The 21602-nt window shown below is 32.4% G+C and overlaps 1 protein-coding gene across 1 annotated transcript in view; it reads left to right on the forward strand.

The window, feature by feature from the left end:
* Nucleotides 1-21602, forward strand: part of LOC124530015 (inactive rhomboid protein 1) — a 152784-nt gene that overhangs the window by 98032 nt on the left and 33150 nt on the right. The window contains exon 2 of the mRNA XM_047103988.1: nucleotides 17739-18110. Within this exon, the coding sequence (XP_046959944.1) occupies nucleotides 17739-18110 (372 nt within the window). The remainder of the gene's footprint in view (nucleotides 1-17738; nucleotides 18111-21602) is intronic.

The following is a 21602-nucleotide window of genomic DNA, read 5'->3' on the forward strand; positions in this document are numbered from 1 at the left end:
CATTATAGTTAGAGAACAACCTTCACTGAAATAGGCCGTGGTCTTATTTTTATACTTTTACATTTAGTTACACAAACAATCAAGAAAAAAAGCAATGTAATTTCTATACTTCGCTGTAATATAGTGCTTATGACAACTATTTTTTATAGTGTATAAATGCAGTAATATACTGACAGACGTCACGAATGCAAAACGCAATGGTCGCACTTTAGAACTAACTTAAACGAAGGTATTAAAATGTATTTGTTTTAACATTCAAATGTTTGAATTCTAAAAACGTGTAAGCTCACAAAAAATATAGACAGCTGCGACAAATACGTTCTTTTATTTAAAAATGTTGGAAGTTGTTAAATTCTAACGTTAGGTACGGTCGGAACTGTCGAAAAGATAAAACAGGAATGGTCCCGCAGGCATATCTTCTATTGAACATTTAAATTATATCTCGGCGTATCGATGATATTGGAAGATTCGAACCTATTCCATTTAAACTAATATTTTATCTTTTATTGAGTTTTTAGTTTGGTTTCCGAGTAATATTCATGAATGAAAACAGATTAAAGTTTTACTTCTGTTTTTAATTTGTAGAATATTTTTACTCGATTTTATCGTGGATTAATTTATTTATACGATGAGTATTAATTTGAAATATCGTTTTGTTATCATCAATTTTATATAAATATAAAGTAAACCCACTTTAGAATGGAACTTTATCGTTTACGAGTATACTATTATCATTAATTATTTTATCTTTGTCAAAATATTCGTAAATGTTTGTGTGTGAAAATCTGTGTTCCGATTACATCATTACAGTGAAGGCGTTTTTGGTCGATGTCGCATCCACTAGGTCCACTTCCTCATATATCAAAGTGGAGCAGATAATAATAATAATATTTTAGTCAATTTGTCGTTAGTGGACTCGTATTTCGTATATGATGTCGCTTTCTTTCATTACAATTCGACATTAGAAGGAAGAAGACAAAACATTGCGTAACTAGAAAGTATTTATTCTTAATGTTTCGATGTAAAAAAATCTCATTTAACAATAAAGACATAATAACTGTTCGCTATACGAGTACGCTGTACGATTTTCGGTTTCAAATAGTATATAATGTAATACGAATACATGAAAGCAGACGTACATTATAATATTTTAAAATGAATACTAAAAATCTTCTCGTAACAATTTTACGCGGTCTGTCGGTAAAAAAATGTATTGGAAAAACTTTTATTTAATAAAAAAAATTGCTATTGAATACGTGACCGTACTAAAAACGATTCTGTATTAATAGACGTAGATCGGGTAAAGGAAATTTATTACATTTTGGTCTGTAAATCGAAGTGCACTACTATTAAATTTTAAATGATAAATGGTAGTCTTAAGGCAAATAACACACTGTTATGTTATTTGCCTACACACCACAAACCAACCAATGAGTGATGATGATGTAAAGTAATCAGTAGATGTCCCACTTATAGGATATGATTTTCTCGTTGGGGAAAAGATTTTGATTTGATGCCAATGGATGATTATGATAATTTTAGTGTGGAACAATGATATTTTGTACTACCGTAATTTGATTTAAATTTGAATCAATATAATTATAGACACATGACATAATAAGTCCTCTATCCTTGTATTGCCAGACTCTATTGGCAAATTATTTTGTTTGGTAAAGAGGATCATTTACTCGTCTATACCTTTAATAGATAAACATAACCATCAACTTTTCAACCGACTTTAAAAAGGAGGAGGTCTATTCGTCTGTTTTTTTTTTTTCATTGAAGCTTATTTTGAAATAGTTTGGCTTTGTTTCTGGTATAAATATAATATTAAGCAATTGATACGAAAACATTATTTCATTTTACTGAAAAAGTTAGAAAGAATATTTTATTGGTTAAACGGAACGTCCTAGAACGCTTTTCATTTTTAAATCCGTCAATAGTAAAGCCGTGGGGTATTCCCCTAAAGCTGTGCGTCGAACGAATTTTCGCCTTGACAATTTCTATCGCCATTCCATGCATAGAAAAACTCATTCTGTAATCGTCTTTAAAATGCCGCAGTAATTATTAAGACATATTTACCTTTATGAATAATATTTGAAAAAAAATTACAACGTACTTATCGTACGCAAAGCAATCACTATTAGGTTGAAAATATGAGCAATAATTTAACACCAAAACAAGGTAAAGACATCATATACCTATTGCCATTACAATGTATGACTAGTAGCTGTATTAAATAAGGGATACATGGCTGCACGAAGCCTTAGAATACTCCTTTACCTGCTGAATTATTTATGTACTCTCAGAGCAGAATGATATTTCGCGACAGCGGCTCGGTCGATGTGAAAGTGCGCACACTTTCTAAATTTAAATAAATTTGTGTGAGAAATTTATTTGATAGATCACTTATCATATAGAGTCAGTAAAGCGAATCGTATTTTCTATTTAATTAAATAAGCCTTAATATTATAGATTTAATGATGTTCCGTAGAAATAAAACTGAATTTTTTTTTGTAAGTATATTTTTTTCCTTGGTGGTAGGGCTTTGTGCAAGCCCGTCTGGTTAGGTACCACCCACTCATCAGTTATTCTACCGCCAAATAACAGTACTCAGTATTGTTGTGTTCCGGTTTGAAGGGTGAGTGAGCCAGTGTAACTACAGGCACAAGGGACATAACATCTTAGTTCCCAAGGTTGGTGGCACATTGACGATATAAGGAATAGTTAATATTTCTATCTATGGGTGATGGTGACCACTTATCATCAGGTGGCCTATTTGCTCGTCTGCCAACCTATACCATAAAAAAAAAGTATAATTAAATGACTCCTTGCTTAGATATCTATCAAATAATCATTTGTTGATTGGTTTAATTTGCTACGATAAACATCTGTTCAGGTTCTTTTTAAGACATTATTCCTTTGATGAAGTCTAAAAGAGATTGTTAGTCTTTGACACGAATTCATTATCCTGTGAAGACATTCTGTGTCATGCTCACACTCATGCAACTGTGTAATGTTTTAGTTTAACGTGATGTCGACGACACTCCGTACTTTAGTGAACATACTGTTTCATTTCGGATACTTCTTGTATAAACATGTGTATACAGCACTACTTTAGATTACATAGATGGTTAATATAAGCTTAACTATTAAACAACTTGTAAGCGCACAAACCTCATTTAAACAATTTGGAATCAGCTCTAAGCCTCCTCGTGTAAAATTTTTGTTAAACTGAGGTTACTTATAATATTTAAAATGCATTGAATTCTCAATAACATCTAAGTAATTTTTTTTAGAAAATTTTATAAATGTTAGTATACTCTTTTCACAATTTAATACCAAAAGTATTAGCAAATATTAATGTCGAGTTATATTTTGATATTTCGATTTCTACGTCCGCCTCATGTAGACCACTATAATGAAACCGTCCTCTTCTATTCCTCAGAGAAAACCAGATCGTAGTCCATTCTTTGCTTGATGATATTGGTCCAAGCTCAGAGAACGTACTTTAGGGTTGTGGATCTTATACAAAAATTGATATTGGTTTATCTTTTCGATATTAATAGCTTTCGACATCGTTATTTATATAGATTACTAGCTACCCCTCAGCTGCTCCCCGGATTCGCACAGGTGCAATTCTGATACAAAATATACTAAAGAATATCTTTATATACAATGTTTGCAGCTTTATCAGTTAGTATAGCACCATATTGATCTATTTTAAATGTACAATACTTGAGGATACTTAATTGGATAACGTCAATGCTAGGTATATTAAAGTCGCTTCGTAAATAAACCAGGATTTGCCGTAAAAATGAAAAGATAAAAATTGTTTATTGTTGGTGCCTAAGAGGTATCCAAGAAATAGTCATATATATTTGGTGATTATTGTAGACATGTTGTTGTACTTAAGGTGTATACTTCTGAGATATATGTAAGCTTTGTGTTAGTAGTTAGTAATTAATAGTTGAGTCGAAGGAGGTTGACTCAGTAAAAAATATATTATATTTTTTTTAATGACATAAGAATTGTCAATTAATTTTAAAATATTGATTTAAGACATTCATGTTATAAAAGTATTTATTTTTATTAATTAATGTTCATTTGGTCTCTGTTGTTTAAAAATTATAGCAAGAACATTGCAATTGTCGATTCTCTATTTTAGGTTTGTAATACTCAGCTTTTATTATTGTATTTTTTTTTAATTGTAAAATTTATTTGTTACTAACAAAATTAAACTCTATTTTAGATGAATCAAATTGCTTAATTTGAAAAACCCATCACCCTTATATATATTATTGTAATCTACCTCGTCCAGTGCAACCAGAATTCAAAGCGACTTTGTTTTATGCTATGTAGTGATGGGAGGTTGTATTTTTTCGACTTCGTTACCGCCTCGAGGAGTCCTTTCTCAAAGTTAAATACGAAAATAACTTTCATGAAATCAATTCCCTTTTATCATGCTTATAACAACAATAACAACAACAAGCGGTTTCGAAATCATTAGGGGTCATTACACTTAAATATCCAAATATTATCGTAGATATTTTTACTTTTTTTTTTTTTTTTTTTATGGTATAGGTTGGCGGACGAGCATATGGGCCACCTGATGGTAAGTGGTCACCATCACCCATAGACAATGACGCTGTGAGAAATATTAACTATTCCTTACATCGTCACTGCGCCACTAACCTTGGGAACTAAGATGTTATGTCCCTTGTGCCTGTAGTTACACTGGCTCACTCACCCTTCAAACCGGAACACAACAATACTGACTACTGTTATTTGGCGGTAGAATAACTGATGAGTGGGTGGTACCTACCCAGACGGGCTCGCACAAAGCCCTACCACCAAGTAAAATTTACTATTTATTTTACTTCCAAACAGGTCATTTGGAGGTAACTATGCCAAAGATATTTACCGATAACGATACTTCTAGTAATATAAATTATTACGTCAACGGAGTCGCAGAGAAAATCGTCGGTCAGAGTTATTCGGGCAAACATTGACAAAACTATGTTAGATACACTAAAACTTTGCACCAAAGTTTTGTATATCTTCAAAATGTTTACAGGAAAGTAAGCAAAATAAATATCTATTTTTCGTATCTATTTATTAGATAAATTTATCACAAAGTATGAATCGTTACGAAATAAAGGACACAGTGACACAATGACATAAAGTAACCTCTGTAAATAATAACCGATGAAATAGTAACATGTATTTGTACTTTTAGAAATATTAAACGATGTTTCTTAAAATATGAATAAATGTGTTGTATTAGTTATTGAGATTGATTTTTTGTACCTATCTGTACTCCTATCACACCTCACTCCCTGTTAAGAAGACTTAAAGCTCCCGATATAACAGATAATCGCATTCCAGATTTTTATCTTGAGAAATTCCGAGCATGAGTATATAGCACGCTGCGCTAGTTTTATTAATCATTATATTTAAAACAATATATCATAGACGGAAATCTTGATCGTAAATATATCAAATGTAATGCCCTTAATCTTAAAAGCATTAAAGCAGTAGGCATACTTGTGAAACTATGCGTGTAATAAATCTCGACTCAAATAGGGGCGGGTCGAAAAGTTTTAAGTTGAAATTTTCTGTTAACAAAAACGATAGCTGCCTCGTTTTCCGTCCGGGAAGCGATGCTATCGATACTGGAGACCGTCTATAATATTACCGAGTATCACGCCATCAGAAGTGAAATATCCTCGGTATTTCGGAAATAAAAAATTCAGTTCGTGTATTAATTTAGGTATTATTTGGTAATGGATTACGTTGTGAAGCTTGTTTATTGTTAAATAATTATTAGTTTCGATTTATTTTAATTTAAGTAATTTGTCATGTCATTAAATTAATTTAAAATTTAATACGAATTGGCGGTTGGTTTATTTAGTTGCGAATATGAAACGTTTGAATAAAAATAATTATTGTTGCGTTAATTAGTTAGTTAAAATTATTATTTTAGCGTAGGGTTTCAGTAGACTCGCGTCTATTAAAAAAAAAGGTTAGGTTTTCTAAAACAAAATATGTATATATTATTATTTTTTGTGTATGTTTTAAAAAGCCAACATGTTAATATTAATAATGCCAATTTAATAAACTTCAACAGCCGTAAATAGCTCCAATATTACATTTTTCCAACAGTAGTTTATACAAAAATAAACAACAACAACAACAGCCTGTAAATTCCCACTGCTGGGCTCCTCTCCCAAAGGGAGAAGGTTTGGAACATATTCCACCACGCTGTTCCAATGCAGGTCGGTGGAATAAAAATGTGGCCGAATTTTTGTGAAATTTGTCACATACAGGTTTCCTCACGATGTTTTCCTTCACCGCTGAGCACGAGATGAATTATAAAGACAAATTAAGCACATGAATCAGCGGTGCTTGCCTGGATATAAACCCGCAATCATCGGTTAAGATGCACGCGTTCTAACCACTGGGCCATCTCGACTCTAATAGTTTATACAGTACAGTAAAATAGTAAATATAAGCATTTCAAAACCAATGTCAGATATATGTTTAATTTTATAAGCATTTGAAAGTCAATTACATTGTTGGACTGAAATTTAATTGAATTTGCTACTGGCGTGTAATAATTTGTAACGCGACATTATCGTTTTATGAAACAGAACATATAGCCGGGAAATCCATAATGTGTTCATTATTATGGCGTTTTGTTAAAAAATATTGGCTAACGATATGTATCCATCAATGGCAAGAAGTTTTCAACATGTTTCTTAACTATAATGTTAACAAATGTTTCTGCAGCATTTTAGTGTCCGACTCAAGTTATTAAGTTCGTGTTGTACATTTTAAAGCTCTTCGTCGCTTCTAAATTGTTTCGAGAATATTTTCGGGAACCATTTGTTCTTTACTAAATCATTATTATTCCCACTGCTTCCCAAGTAACTTAACTCTGAACATCTATTTGTAATTATTCCTATATTACTCATACATTTTATCAATACAACAGAGTACTGTCAATTTACAATACATATATTAACGGGGGATATTTCTAACAAAAGTCTGTGATAAAATATTGAGTTATCTAAATTCGATGTTAACAAACTTATGCTTCGTAATAAACATACATTCATTGAATTTGCGAAATACGTTTATCTGGAAAAGTAAAACTTGGCAAGTTTGATGCACGATGTAAATTTGCCTAATTTTCAAAAACACGCTCAATCGCTCATTTTTTGAATAAAATTTATAACAGCATTACGTAAATGTAATTTATGATCACTATAAATTTGCAATAACAGAGATTGCTTATGCGTTATTGCAATTATCAGTAAAACGTACCGTAGCATCAAATATCTATCATCCCATCCATACTGTTTTCAAATTCTACGCGGGTAAAACTAAGGGTAACAGCTAGTAGCCTATATTTTCACTGTCGTTGAAAAAGAAATAGGAGATTCCAAAGAATAAGCTATTGATTATTTTAAATTACGAAACAATTCTAGTATTAAAAGTTATCTATGACATATTGTCTTTTAAATTTTTTTAACGCGTGTATTAATAGCGAACGTCAGAACAAGAATATGTTAAAATACATTTTTGTCTCATTATATTATGCACGATGGATGCATTATTCCAATAAAAGTAATTATCCGGTAATACCTATCTAGTTCACTCGAATATCACGTAGTTGGAAACTAGGTTAATATCGATAGAATTGATTAAAGTCCTGTTTCAAGTCGATTCGTTAATAGCACCAGTGTCCTACGAGTAGTGTTACCACGTGTTCATTATTCTACGGCTGTATTTAAATCAATGTATAGTTTTTTTTGTAATTTATGTCAACATGATAAAGCCAGGTGTATAAGTGTAGTCCATCTGATGATAGGTGGTCGCCACTGACCATAGACATTGGTTTATATAAGAAACATTAACTATTCCTCACATCACTCTTGCGCCACCAGCCTACTAGGCTACCACGGTACTAAGATGCTATGTCGCTTGTGGCTAGTTACACTAGCCTAAAGGTTTACCCTTTAGGCTAGTGTAACTACAACCTTTACTTTAGCATTGCATCTTGGCGCTAGAATGAATTTTATGTGGGTGGTGCTTACACACACGTACTTTCTGCTCAAAACTATACCAAATACCCAACCAAGTAATTTCAGGTCCAAAGTCCAATTTAATATAAGTCAAATTGTATTTATAATTAAATTGAAGTCACCCAACTATTATTACTTTATTCATATGGGCAAACAGAATATAATAAAATATGTTTTGAGGTCGACAAGCTAGTTTTTACTATTTAATATGAGTTACATGATTAGTAGGAGTAGAAAAGCACACACTATTGAACCAAATATAATAAGACACATCTATAAGAATTCTGTTGCTTTTCACGGCTGTATCACTTGAATTTGATGAAATTTGCTTTGGCGCAAGCTGATCTCCAAGAAAGGTAATAGACACTTTTTATGCCTAACACTTAATATGCGAAACCGCGGGTGTGAATAAGTAAATATATAAAGCAGGATATACTAGTATGTTTGTATATCAGGACAGCAATTAAGTCTATAGTGTGAGTGTAGGGAATTGCCCTCATTTATCTTCCCTTAATTTTTTCCACGAAGGTTGGCCACCCTGTCTACGAACGCTCCAGCAGTGGTCGCTATTAACAGCGCGCTAAGAATAGCAATAAGCTAGTTATTGGACTTTGACTATTACCCAGTCTTTCCGATTCGAACTATGAGTACACTTTTTTAAAGCTTAAGACTTTAAATGGTTTTCGTTATAAAGAAGGCTACGATCAATCGTTTATATAATATAGTAAAAAATAAGTTAGTTTACTTTCACGATAATTGAATAAATATTATATTTATGGAAATGAAACATAGTGTACTTGCTTCATGTACATTTTTGTAACGTAATACAGGAACAGAATAAGTAATATTTATAATTTTTAGTTAATTATCTATCAATAACATAAAGTTTCATTTTTTAAATATAACCTTATGCAGCTTAGGGTTATAATCAGGATATTACGAAACATGCTAATTTGTTTATAAAATAAACTTAAATGTACTATATTTCCAAGCAATACTTCAACATCATTTTTTTTAATATTCTATTTAAGTTGCCTTTATGCTTATACATAATAAAGTAAATCATATTCTATTATATTTGACTGGAAAGTAAATGTTCCTTTTTTAGAAAAATGTTTTTTTTTTTGTTTCGAAAATTTAAGTGTCGAACGGCAAAAAGATTTAATTTGTTTGTTTACATTATCTGTAGCTAAATAATAACGACCCGAACTCAGATAATTAGTTTTATCCAACTAAATTTTACTAAATAAAAATCGATACAAATTAATTATGAATTATACAATTGTATGGTTCTTAATCAATAAATTAAAAACACAACACAAACATACACAAAAACACAAAAATGAAAATACATTGGTCACAAATACACACAGATTATAAATAGTGAGTGTTACATTACAAAAAAACTGTAACCAATGAGCCTATTTTATTTTCTCTGTGTGCGTGACAGCTACACTTGACACTCGTCAAACGCCATGCTACTTTACTAGTGTGCGTGTACTTTATTCGATGCGATGTCAGTTTTTAGAGTCCCAAATATGTTATTATCATAGAGAATATTTTAATTATTTGTGAACTATCTGTGCCCGCGACTTCGTGCGCATTCGAACTCTATCAAGAAAGTTATTGTTGTAGCCTAAGTTACTCCTTATTACATCAGCTAGTGAAAGTCCCGTCAAAATCAGTCCAGCCGTTTCAGAGATTAGCCGGTACAAACGAACAGACAAAAATTGTACAAAATGGAATTGTGCTAGGTTTATACATACATAGGCATTTATTTAAAATCAGTTATTTTAATATTACAAACAGACACTCCAATTTTATTATAGATGATTAATAGTAGGTATATTATGTATAGATTTATTAGAAATTGTAACTATAGCGTTTCTTGTTTTCATTTATGCTCTCATCCATTTACGTGTCTATAAGATCGATCCAGGGTTAAAAAGAGTAATATTTCCAGAATACCATGTCGTATTTTAATTTACATTTTGTTTCTTTTCAATAGATTAATCAATGTATCAATAAGTTTATAGTATTCTTTGAGAGCAGCCTTTACAGTAAACTTTAAACATAAGCTACTATTGTGAGCGATCAATACCACGCATAAACATTGGCACTATACGGAATAGTCTATAGATTGTTATAAAGGTACGTCATTCAATCCATCAATGGAAACCTCATCCAAGGAGGTTTCACAAGCATTTATGAAATCCATTAACAAGATTAAATTAAATGTCAGGTTACTACGAACATAGGTATACATAATTTCTATCGGGAAGAACTTCTAAGATACGCATTAGTTATCCTTTACCAATTAAATGACATCGATCTATTGCTGGGTATATACTACTTTTTCCCGTTACTTCGTCCGTGAATACTGACATTCTGTGCTGGTTATCTTTCGTTGAAATGATTTGTTAAAACTATTCAATGTAATTCCCCGGCCTTTAAAGTATCTCGATTAGCAGTTTAAGCGTGAAATAAGTAAGAAGTAAAAAGTCACTGCCTTTTGCCTTACCTACCTACCTGTAATTTGTCAATATCGTATAATTCAATTGTTAAATCTTGGCATAGTCTTGATATTTGAGTATTTTGATAAGTTATGTTATTGTAAAGTTTTATTAAAATCGATCAAGTAGTTTTGCGTGCAATAACCTTTCGCATTTATAATATGAGTAGGATAGGATAAATTCTGATACCGATAATGCTTAAAAAATATTCTATCGTATTCATAAAATGTTTTTGACGTAAAATATATTCTGCCTATAAGCCCTGACACAATATTTTGGATAACGTGAGGAAACTGCGAATCAACGTAATAATCCAATCGATCCATTTGTCAACATTGTATCATATGGCGCACGTACAACGTTGTTGATATTTCCTCAACGTAAGCTTCGCCTTATCAAATTATCTACTAAGATAGCTAGCAGACAGTTTTGTTACAATATAACAGAGATATATTCGAAAGATTATCTCAAACCCTCCGAACTTGTATCATATAATAACAAAGTCATCTATTATAGGCTGTTATTTTTATTTAATAAAGAACAATAATTTAAAAGATTATTCAATGAAACCTCTTGAAAACAGTCTTTAGTGAATTTTATTTTACAACAATAACAACATCAGCAGCCTGTAAATATCCCATTGCTGGACTAAAGCCTCTCGGAGTAGGTATGGAGCATATTCCACCATGCAGCTCCAATACTGGACTTTTGTTTTAAATGAAATATGTACTCACTCTACTAGGTTTTTGGGTGTAAGACTGCTCATAGACATAGGACGGTAAGAAATGTTAATTAATCCTCATAGTATCTCTAATAAGCTATTAACCTTACGAATTTTACTGTTGTAGTAGCCTGTATTTATACAAGCTTAAGCAATACCTTTTAAATTACTCTGATGTATGGTGGTTTAAACGGACTTGACACCCCGCCCGACCACCAAATGAACCACTACCAAATAAACATTTCAGATGTGTGACAAATATTCGACGGAAGACATAGACGGAAAAATACTATTAAAATTAGTAGGTTAGGGGATATATACCTAAATTTTCTGTACTATGTTTTTCTGAATGGTTTTTTGCTAGTTCTCTTACTTGATAGTGTCATCATTAACATTCGTATACGAAGCCTTAGCTGGCAAATAGAAAGCCCACGTGAGTGCTCGATTTGAATGTAGTTTCCAGTGGAAACACACCTCAGAACAATCTTAGAATGAACTGGACTACCTATACCAACGGTGTACGGTGATCACGTCCGTTCTACCAGAAGTAGCAAATTTGGGAACCTTTTTCAGGCATTAATGTGTTGTTTGTATCGTTATCTTCTCTGCGAATGTTGCATACGTTACAATGGTCCTATCGTAATTGTCATGCAGGATGAGCCTAAACTTGTTTACTATGATTTATGTCCTGTGATACCTGTCTAAGTACAGTGGTATCATAGGCTATGGGTAAAAAGGCAATCTATCAAAGTATTACATTGATAAAGCTTTGAGGTGTTTAAAGATAGGGTTAATTCGTTAATCCTCGTGATTGGTATTACCTATGCAATACGGACAATCCACGGCAAGAAAGAGAAAATTGATCTGTGTGGACGCCTAAAAAGGTTATAGCAAAAATAAATTTTATACATCATTAACTTGATTGAGCATTTCAAGTTAAAATTGAATTCTAGGATATATATTATACATTTTCCTATTAAGGAATAGTGTATTTTAATTAAAATATTTTCATTTTAATCTGAGTTCCGTACATAGTAGTTAGTTAGGTTTTGCTAATAGCATGGCTGCAACATGACCTACCGGATACTAGTACAGCTATGCAATTTCCTTAAGTCATTCATAGCTATATGATATCCAACAAAGGCTACAACGATAAAATCAAAATATACTTTATTCAAGTAGGCTTATTCACGCACCTTTGAATCGTCATTTAACAACTATTTTAAGTGAAGCTGCCACTGGTTCGAAAAGTAGGTTCGACCGAGAAGAACCGGCAAGAAACTTAGTAGTTACTCTTTTTCACCATTTAAAACTACAGTCATATCAGTTAATTACAATTATGTATGCATGTAATTTATCCTGCCTGGAAGTCCGCAAGTATTATCGTCTGCATAATCTTGTAGTGAATAATATGCCTTCTTTACCAATACATTTTTTACAAATTATTTAAATTTATGAAACGGCAAAGTTAAAAATGACTGTGGAATTTTATTAATCGTCATCATTGGTACATTTATGTTTATCAGTTTGCTCCACGTGATATTGAGCTGAAAATATTGACGTTCACAATATATACTAAGATGCAGATATGTAAGCCGCAAAGAAAACGCCCGCCAGGTCAAGGCTGGCACTGTTTCATCTTATGGATGAGAAACCGTGAAAAATTAACGAACGATCGCGTAAAATTGAAGACATTACCTTAGTTGAGGGATTAATGCGTACTTTCGAATGAAATATCACCGAAACGACATTTAACCTGTCTTAAACATCGTGAAATTTGATTTAATACCTCGGTAAAGTATCTCAACATTTGCATACATGAAGGTATTTATGAGGGAAAGCGTAATCTATTATTCAAACGGAGCGCCTCTTTTACGGCACAATAATAAGGATTATTTATCAGAGGCAATGCTTGCCTGCTAGTTATATCTTGATTTACGTTGATCGTTCGGTGCTACGTGCGAATTAGTGTCAGTGTTCTGACGCACCTGCGCCTTGAATAATACACTATACCATTATATACACTTGCTATCACTTAATTAATAACCGGCGATTTGTCTCAATTTCGCTACAAAATATTCAGTCTTAAGACTTATTATCCATACAAAATTGACGCTAGGTTTTCATATTTTATGAATCGTTATTGTACGTTAGTAAGCAATTTTTTTTGAGCTACGAGTGTTGAACCGTTAAAGTCTATAAGTTTTTACGTCACATAATAAACATGTGACGTCAAAACGCTATTGAATTATGCTTAGTAGACAATTTTACCATGAATAAGATAAATTACTTGTTTTTTTAACGTCTCTTCAATATAGTATCTGGACATTATAAAAGTATAATGTCCGAATACTATGCGTTACTGGTTGAAATAAAACTATTTATAACGGATTTGAATCGTAATCGACGGGTAGACTAAGTCTACCCGTGACCACGAACGCTGTAAAATGCTCGAAACGTCGGGATGTCAAAATAATTAATATACGCGATTCAAATCCGTTATAACTAGTTTTATTTCAATGTGTAATAATCGCGAAAATTTAAGACAACATTGCGTTACTGGTTCTTAATACGGATAATTTCTCTGGTCTTTGATACAGATTTTATGGCGATTTTCTTATATATATACAACTATTATAATGTTATCGCATTGAGCAATCTCTCTCTCGTATTTAGAAATACAACCCTGATACAATAATCTCCTGTTTCAGAGCATGTCTTGACAAATCAGCACAATAACTTGTACTATCTCGATCCGGGACTTAACCAAGGACAACGGCAATTTCAGTCATAAATATCAACCACTAGACCTCCAAGTATCTCAGAAATTAAACAACATATGAATAAATCAAACTAATTAAAACCCATCTCATTCTGAAATAACGATATCAAATCTGATATTAAAGTTTAACGTTGTTTGAATTAGGTAAAATTTCTGTTATGTATTTTAGAATTTAGAGGTTGATTTAAGAAAATTGAGATATACAATTTCATAAAGATAATCCTACAGAATGTAGTATGTAAAAATCCGTACCTTTATAAGCTAATCTGTTAAAAAAAAGCATTTATTCCTAAGACCTAAAGTTTATTTTATACTATGAATAAAATTAATAATAGGCTCTTTGTTATTCAATTAAGGACATATATTACGTCTTCCGAGGTTGTAATAAATAGTGATATGGATTTATGGCAAATAGACACATAAATATATATGCTAAACGTTCATTTAATTACGCAATACGATCGTAATATCTCTTCATTAATATTCTGGTTAACAACCCTAACAGAACAGTTTATTCTTGCTTTAGATAGGTTTATTTAATGTAGCGTTTATAACGAGTTATATAATTCTATTCAGCAGTACAGTAAGCTTGTAAATTTTCCATTGCTGGGCCAAGGCCTCCTCTCCCTTTAAGGAGTGAAAGTTAGGAGCATATTCCACCACCCTGCTCCAAAGCGGGTTGGTAGCGGATTGACAGAATTTCGTTGAAATTTGACACATGCGGTTTTCCTCACGATGTTTTCCTTCACCTGCTTCACTTCTTTCATTCTTCAAACACAAATTAAGCACATGAAGAGTGGTGCTTGCTTGGGTTTGAAACAGCATTCATCGTTTAAGATGCACGCGTTCTTACCACTCAGCTTGATTCTATTCAAAATTATATTATAAAATAATTATAAATAATAATTATATTCAATACTAATAATTATTTTATAATTAATGACTATTAGTATTCATATTACATTATTAAACCACAAAAGGGTCATTAAGATTTTAGTTTCCAAGATTGGTACATTGGCGATGTAAGGAATGGTTAATATTTTTTACAGCGCTAATATGGTTATGTGGTATTAACGGAGAAAGCAATATTATATCATCAAAATTGTTATTTTCAAAAGTATTTTTTAGTTATGTGTGTGTTTAAGAGCCGGGATGGCTCAGTGGTTAGAAAGCGTGCATCTTAACCGATGATTTCGGGTTCAAACCCAGGCAAGCACCACCATATATATGTGCTTAATTTGTGTTCATAATTCATCTCGTGCTCGGCGGTGAAGGAAAACATCGTGAGGAAGCCTGCATGTGTCTAATTTCATCGAAATTCTGCCACATGTGCATTCCACCTACTCCCATTGGAACAGCGTGGTGGAATATTTTCCAAACCCTCTCCTTAATTGGAGAGGAGTCCTTAGCCCAGCAGCATTTACTTTATGTGTGTGTTTTAGATATATGGTGAGTGGATTGAATCGAAATATACTTTAATCAAGTAAGATCGTAATTTCACAGAACAACAATCGATTCCGAATGTATATTATATGGAGAAGAATTTGGAAGAAATCCAGTAGTTTCTCTTTTGCACATTTAAATACATAATTACGTTACCTAAATTATGTTCAATATATCCTGGATGAAATCCATCAAGTATCATTATTGGTCCATATCTACTGCATTCTAGGCTGATCTTTAACATAGCAAGCATTTGGAATTCTCTTACCATTGAGTACCGGTTTGAATTAGATATGTAGATTTAGCAAATACATTTAGCGCTCTTTATTAGTAGAAATCTGTGTACTACAGTGAGCCAAAAAATTAGCACGTTTATTTCTCAATCAAGATATTCAAGCAAAGCCTATTAATCCGATTGATTGTATTCAAGTTACTATCGAAATTCCATAAATATTTGTAGCCTAGCCAAATTAGTCAGGCCTATTATTATAGATATTATATGTAGATATTGCTATACGTTCTGTATATTATTTAATAATGTCAATATTTAAAAAAAAAAACAGTTCTGGGCCAGTAGTGGGTTGGGTTGGCTGATTGTGTTCTCGGTAGGATATTGATTAATAATTTGTTACTTAAAATCATTTGTATATACATGTTACACTATATATCTAACACATTTTATTATAAGCAATACGTATCTCATTTTATATGTCACTATATTATATTGTGAAAACGTATTCATGTTTTGCCATATATAAGCTAATTATCTATATCCCTCTTGAAGATATGTTTCGGGTGTTGGATACCCATGTGACAGTATTTCAGTAGCAACATGTGACGGAGCACATGTTCGTTTCCCGACGGCGTGTTTACACGACGCCGAGCATGAGATGAATTATACAAACAAATTAAGCATATGAAAATCAAGTGGTGCTTGCTTCCGCAATCTTTGGTTAAGATTCCAGTTCTAGTCGCTGATACATCTCAATTAAAGATATCAAACCATGTTGAAAGTAATGCATTTATTAAAGTATATTTTAGTAGTCGTCCGCGGCTTCGCTTGCGTTTTAGGCTGTTGGTTGTCATGTGTTAGGCAAAAAAGTAGCCTATTTCCCTTCTTGGAGTACAAGTTTGCTTCACAACAAATTTCATCAATTTTGCTTCATTGGTTTGGTCGTGAAAGAGCGACAGACAGACAAAGTTTCTTTCGCATTTATAATATTTGTATAGATATAGATTTTGAAAACGTAATGTTTGTGTTATTATTATAGCCATTAATGATACAAATTGAGGAATTTAATATTGATATAATCAGTTCACATATAATAAGAAAAATATTGATTAACACTGTACTGTTCTAGTTTAAATTTTATTATTGAAATGATACAAATAATACACTCGTTGCGGCGGTTAGCGAGCTCATAATTTAGTTATATCTTAGATTCGTGTGATCAGATTCAATTATCGACTTCCAATTATGGTAAATTGATTTTGCGACGGAAATGCAGTCGGAAATACCAAATCAATTCGGACAATTTAACGATGACGCTTCGGCCGGAATAACGAACACGGTACAAATTGAACACCTATGTAGATAAAGAACTATAGCAAGTTACATTCCCTAAGTAGTTGCATTATAGACTTTATTCTATATGATATAAGAATCAATTGGGCCTGAAATTCGCGTGAAAGTGTTTGTTTTCTTATTGCCTCGTTTACAGCATAAAATACCTTAATGGATCTATTGCATGTTCTTTCTGTGTTCAAGCTCGTTCAGGCCAGTGCTTGAAAAACAAAAGTACTTTAGTAATATCAGTGTTATATCAACTGGTTCTAATGACAATTATAAAATGAATTCCATTGAAAGTGGTTATTAAAGGTTTTAGAATTAAACGTATTTTGTATTGTTTTTTTTTTCGCACATATTAAAAAATATATATAAAGTGTTTGAGTAATAATATTTGCAACGCAAAATGCAGTCTTATAGTTTTACTAGTGATTTATTTCCAGATCGTTAAGGTATATGTAAGAAATTATAATACGTAAATACCAATAACTAATATCATAGCAATATAAATAAACGTTATACATATGTTAATCTAATAAATATAAATGCAATGTACAATTAAATGTATAATATTTTTTTGCTTTTTACGTCAAAACTTACGTTGATTTTCTTCTTGTTTCAGGCGTTCAAGCGCGGGGCTTCTTGCTCCTCAGCTTACCTGCCAAAGCTCGCCAGGGCCAGCAGCAACAGCACCTCCCCTCCCCCCGCCGGCTTCACCTCCCCGTATCGTCTCAGCGCCCGTTCCGCAGCCCCCACCCGAGCCTATACCCCAACCAGCCCATGAAGACGGTGTGAGATTGCGCCGTGCGCATACGGTTGCAGTCCGGGATTACCTTAAACGAGAAACTCAAACGTTCTTTGGTGTTCAGAGAGATAATGAAACAGAACAGAGGAGGTTATGGTATGAAAGAAGGAGACGGCATGCGGCGCGTGCGCTCGGCGACCTCAGGCTCGACTTACCACCCGATCACCATCCTGATGTCGACGATATTAGGTAAGTTTATATTTTTTGTCGTTACGAAGAAAATGAATAAATAAACCGCGTCAGCAATCAGCGATCGAAGTGAAAAATATATTTTTTATTATTGTTGATTGCTGACGCGTTGTTATATTTAATTTTATTCTTTTAAGTAAAATAACTGATTAGATAAATAACCAACACTATATACATAAAAAAAAAATTAGCTATAACTTACACAATTCGATTAATTATTTCGTACGTAATAAGGACGACGGTCCAACGTGCCAATTACTGGCAGCTAATGCCCAAAGAAGCTCGTTGGCACTTTGTCTTGACTGTAGATGAGTGACAACAAAGTTTAGTGTGCTGAAGTCTATGATCTTACACACTGGCATATGAAATATGATGTATATCTGAGTAAGCGGTGGCTGTTGTTATCAAAACGTGTATCAAAACAGTTGGATTTATACAGTGATCTGCAATTTTATTAAACAAAAGAAAAAAAAAGAAAGGAAAGTAAAGTAACAGCTTGTAAATTTCCCACTGCTGAGATAAGGCCTCCTCTTCCATTAAGGAGAGGGTTTGGAACATATTCCACCACGCTGTTCCAATGCGGGTTGGTGGAATGCACATGTGGCAGAATTTCGATGAAATTAGACACATGCAGGTTTCCTCACGATGTTTTCCTTCACCGCACAGCACGAGATGAATTGAATTGGTTTGAACCCGCAATCATCGCTTAAGATGCACGCGTTCTAACCACTGGGCCATATTAGACAAATTATGTATTAGAGTACAAACCGTCCCGAGTTTAACACAGCGTCCGAAGTTACCGATTCTCTCCCGTTAGTTGTACCTTAATGTTATATAATCTTAAACCCTTTAAAATAAATAGACGAAAAATATTTTATCGAACCAAACTAATATCTTAAAACAAATGAACAAAATAATTAATTCATCAGCTTTACGTAATAGTTAGACAGCTTTATGGAACTAAATTAACTTGAACGAGTGCCTGTAATATCTCAACGAAAATATAATTTAAAATTGAGAACTACGCGAGGTACGACGTTGATATTCGGACTTCGGAATGCACAATATCGAATTGATAACATGGGAATAATTATCATAGAGATTGCTATTTAACTAAATTGATTTACTGTTTTCATGTATCTAAAAAAGTATCTAGGAGTGTTTCGGTTCGAAGGAGGAATAAGCCAGGGATGTCAGTGTATTGGCAATCTTCCTTTTATTACCAATGAGTCTCCAACTTGAGTGTGTCTATGGGTTTTGACTATGCACCATAGGTTTGTATATTTTTCCGTATACATAAATATGCAAATGCAAAAATGTATATTTAAAAAAAATCGTTAAAGAGCGTTTGTGTTAAGGGATATTACAAAACTAATGACTTTTTAGTTTAGTACACACCCTGGGAATGAGATGACCTGTTTATCGTTACTGTACATGAAAATAAGTAAACAATACTTGTTAAAATGAAAAAAAAAAACAGTCCCGCTGAGTTTCTTTCCGGTTCTTTCCAGGTCTGAGGTGTTAATTTCCTAATCGGTGGTAGATTTTTGATTATAGTCAATAAGGAAGTAACACTTTCATGTGGAATAAAGATTTTTGACTTTAACTTTGAATATGTATAACATAGGTAATGCCTACCTATACTTTATATAACAAAAAGGTTTTACTCACAAATTATAACAGATCATTAATAATTCGTTTTTGGTCTTTAAACTAAGTTAGCATAGGAATTACGTTAATAACTTAATACTTCTTTAGATATCATTTGGTATTTTAATTATTAATTAAAATCAGTTAAAGGTTAAAACTATGGAGTATTTGTCTATTATATAAATGATCAATACCCAAAATTTTAAGAACATATTCCAAGTGAAATACAGGATGTCATGTCCGTGCTGAAACCAGATGCTTTACGTCTAATATCTTATTTTGTATTCTGTATGTAGAGTATAACATTTATATTCTGTCAACGTACCTACTACACTACATATTTCAGACAATCTTCATATTATTATCCTAACGCTTTTAGAAGTTCAAAACTCAAAGCGATTCTCTTTATAATAATAATTTTAAAATAAGAAAAGCAATTTCAGTTCAATTACTTTAGTTTCTTTAGTGTTTTATTTTCAAATTAAATAAACCTTTACATTAAATGGAAATTAAATCGAATTGGTATAATAAAAGTTTGATGTTCGCGTTACATTTGCAGTCTTACTTTAACAATAAACTTATCCATGAAAGTGATGTTACCGTATTTTCTTTTAATGTAATGTATAGGGCTTTGTTTTTCTCAGTTTTATCTTTCGCGTTACTCTATAAGAAATATCATTCAATATCACCACACAAGCCGTGTTGATTTGCGCTCACGTCTAGCAAAATTAAAAAAAAATATTCTTTATCGGCTAATGGAAGAGTCGACATACTGTGATGAGTTAAATGTAAAGTTAACAATGGTTCGGGCAGAAGATTCTTCCGATCATTGTAATTAAAGAGTATGTCAATTTCTTGTATTGAAATCAACAAAAAATTGTATTGAGTAATATGCCTTATTTAGCAAAGAATTTTTCCACATGAACTGTAAATATATTAATGTGCCAATTTAAAGCTATATTATTTTACTTTTTTAACTATGTAATCCTTTTTTTTAATAATTATTTTTAATATGACGTCTTAAATATATATACAATATTAAAATTGAAAATAACTGCTGCAAAAACCATGACCGCGTGAAATGTGGCAAGAATGCTAGCAGCATTTTCTCTTTGAATCGTAATTCCGATTCTCTGGGCGAAAAATGAACCAGCCCTTCTGTCACCAGAGGAGACAATTAGACGGGACGTCATATATTTTAGAAATGTTTTTGTAATCTTACAGCAAGGTGCAAATATTTCAAAAGGAAAGAGGTCAAATATATTATTTAAAATTAGAATCGAATAAAAATAAAAACTTATTATTTTCTTCTATGATACATGTTTACATATAATGTAACATATGACAAAATTTGGGTGTACTCCTCATTTCAGCGAGAAACCTTGATTTAATATACACACATATATGATATGTACTCTATGAGTTGGGATATTACGTCTCTGTGATAAATGGATTGAATAATATTCTTAATCAAGTCGAATAGTTGAATAAAGTCAATTGACTGGTAGTGTATAATGTGAACCCAAATGGCCCAGTGAACCGCGACAGCCTAGTGGTTATAACGCGTACACCTTAGCCGATGATTGCAGGTTCAAGCCGAGGCTAAGCCAATGAATTTTCATGTGCTTAATTTGTTTTTACGTGAGAAAACTTGCATGAGTATAATTTTAACGAAATTCAGCCACATGTGAATCCACTAACTCGCATTGGAGCAACGTGGTGGAATTCTAACCCCCTCAAAAGAAGAAGAGGCCTTAACCCGGCAGTGGAAATTTACATGTAACTAAAAATATTTACTTAGAGATATACATATATTATATGAATTTTACACGTGTTTGTACA

Source organism: Vanessa cardui, chromosome 5 (assembly GCF_905220365.1).
Source record: "Vanessa cardui chromosome 5, ilVanCard2.1, whole genome shotgun sequence".
Lineage (NCBI taxonomy): Eukaryota > Metazoa > Arthropoda > Insecta > Lepidoptera > Nymphalidae > Vanessa > Vanessa cardui.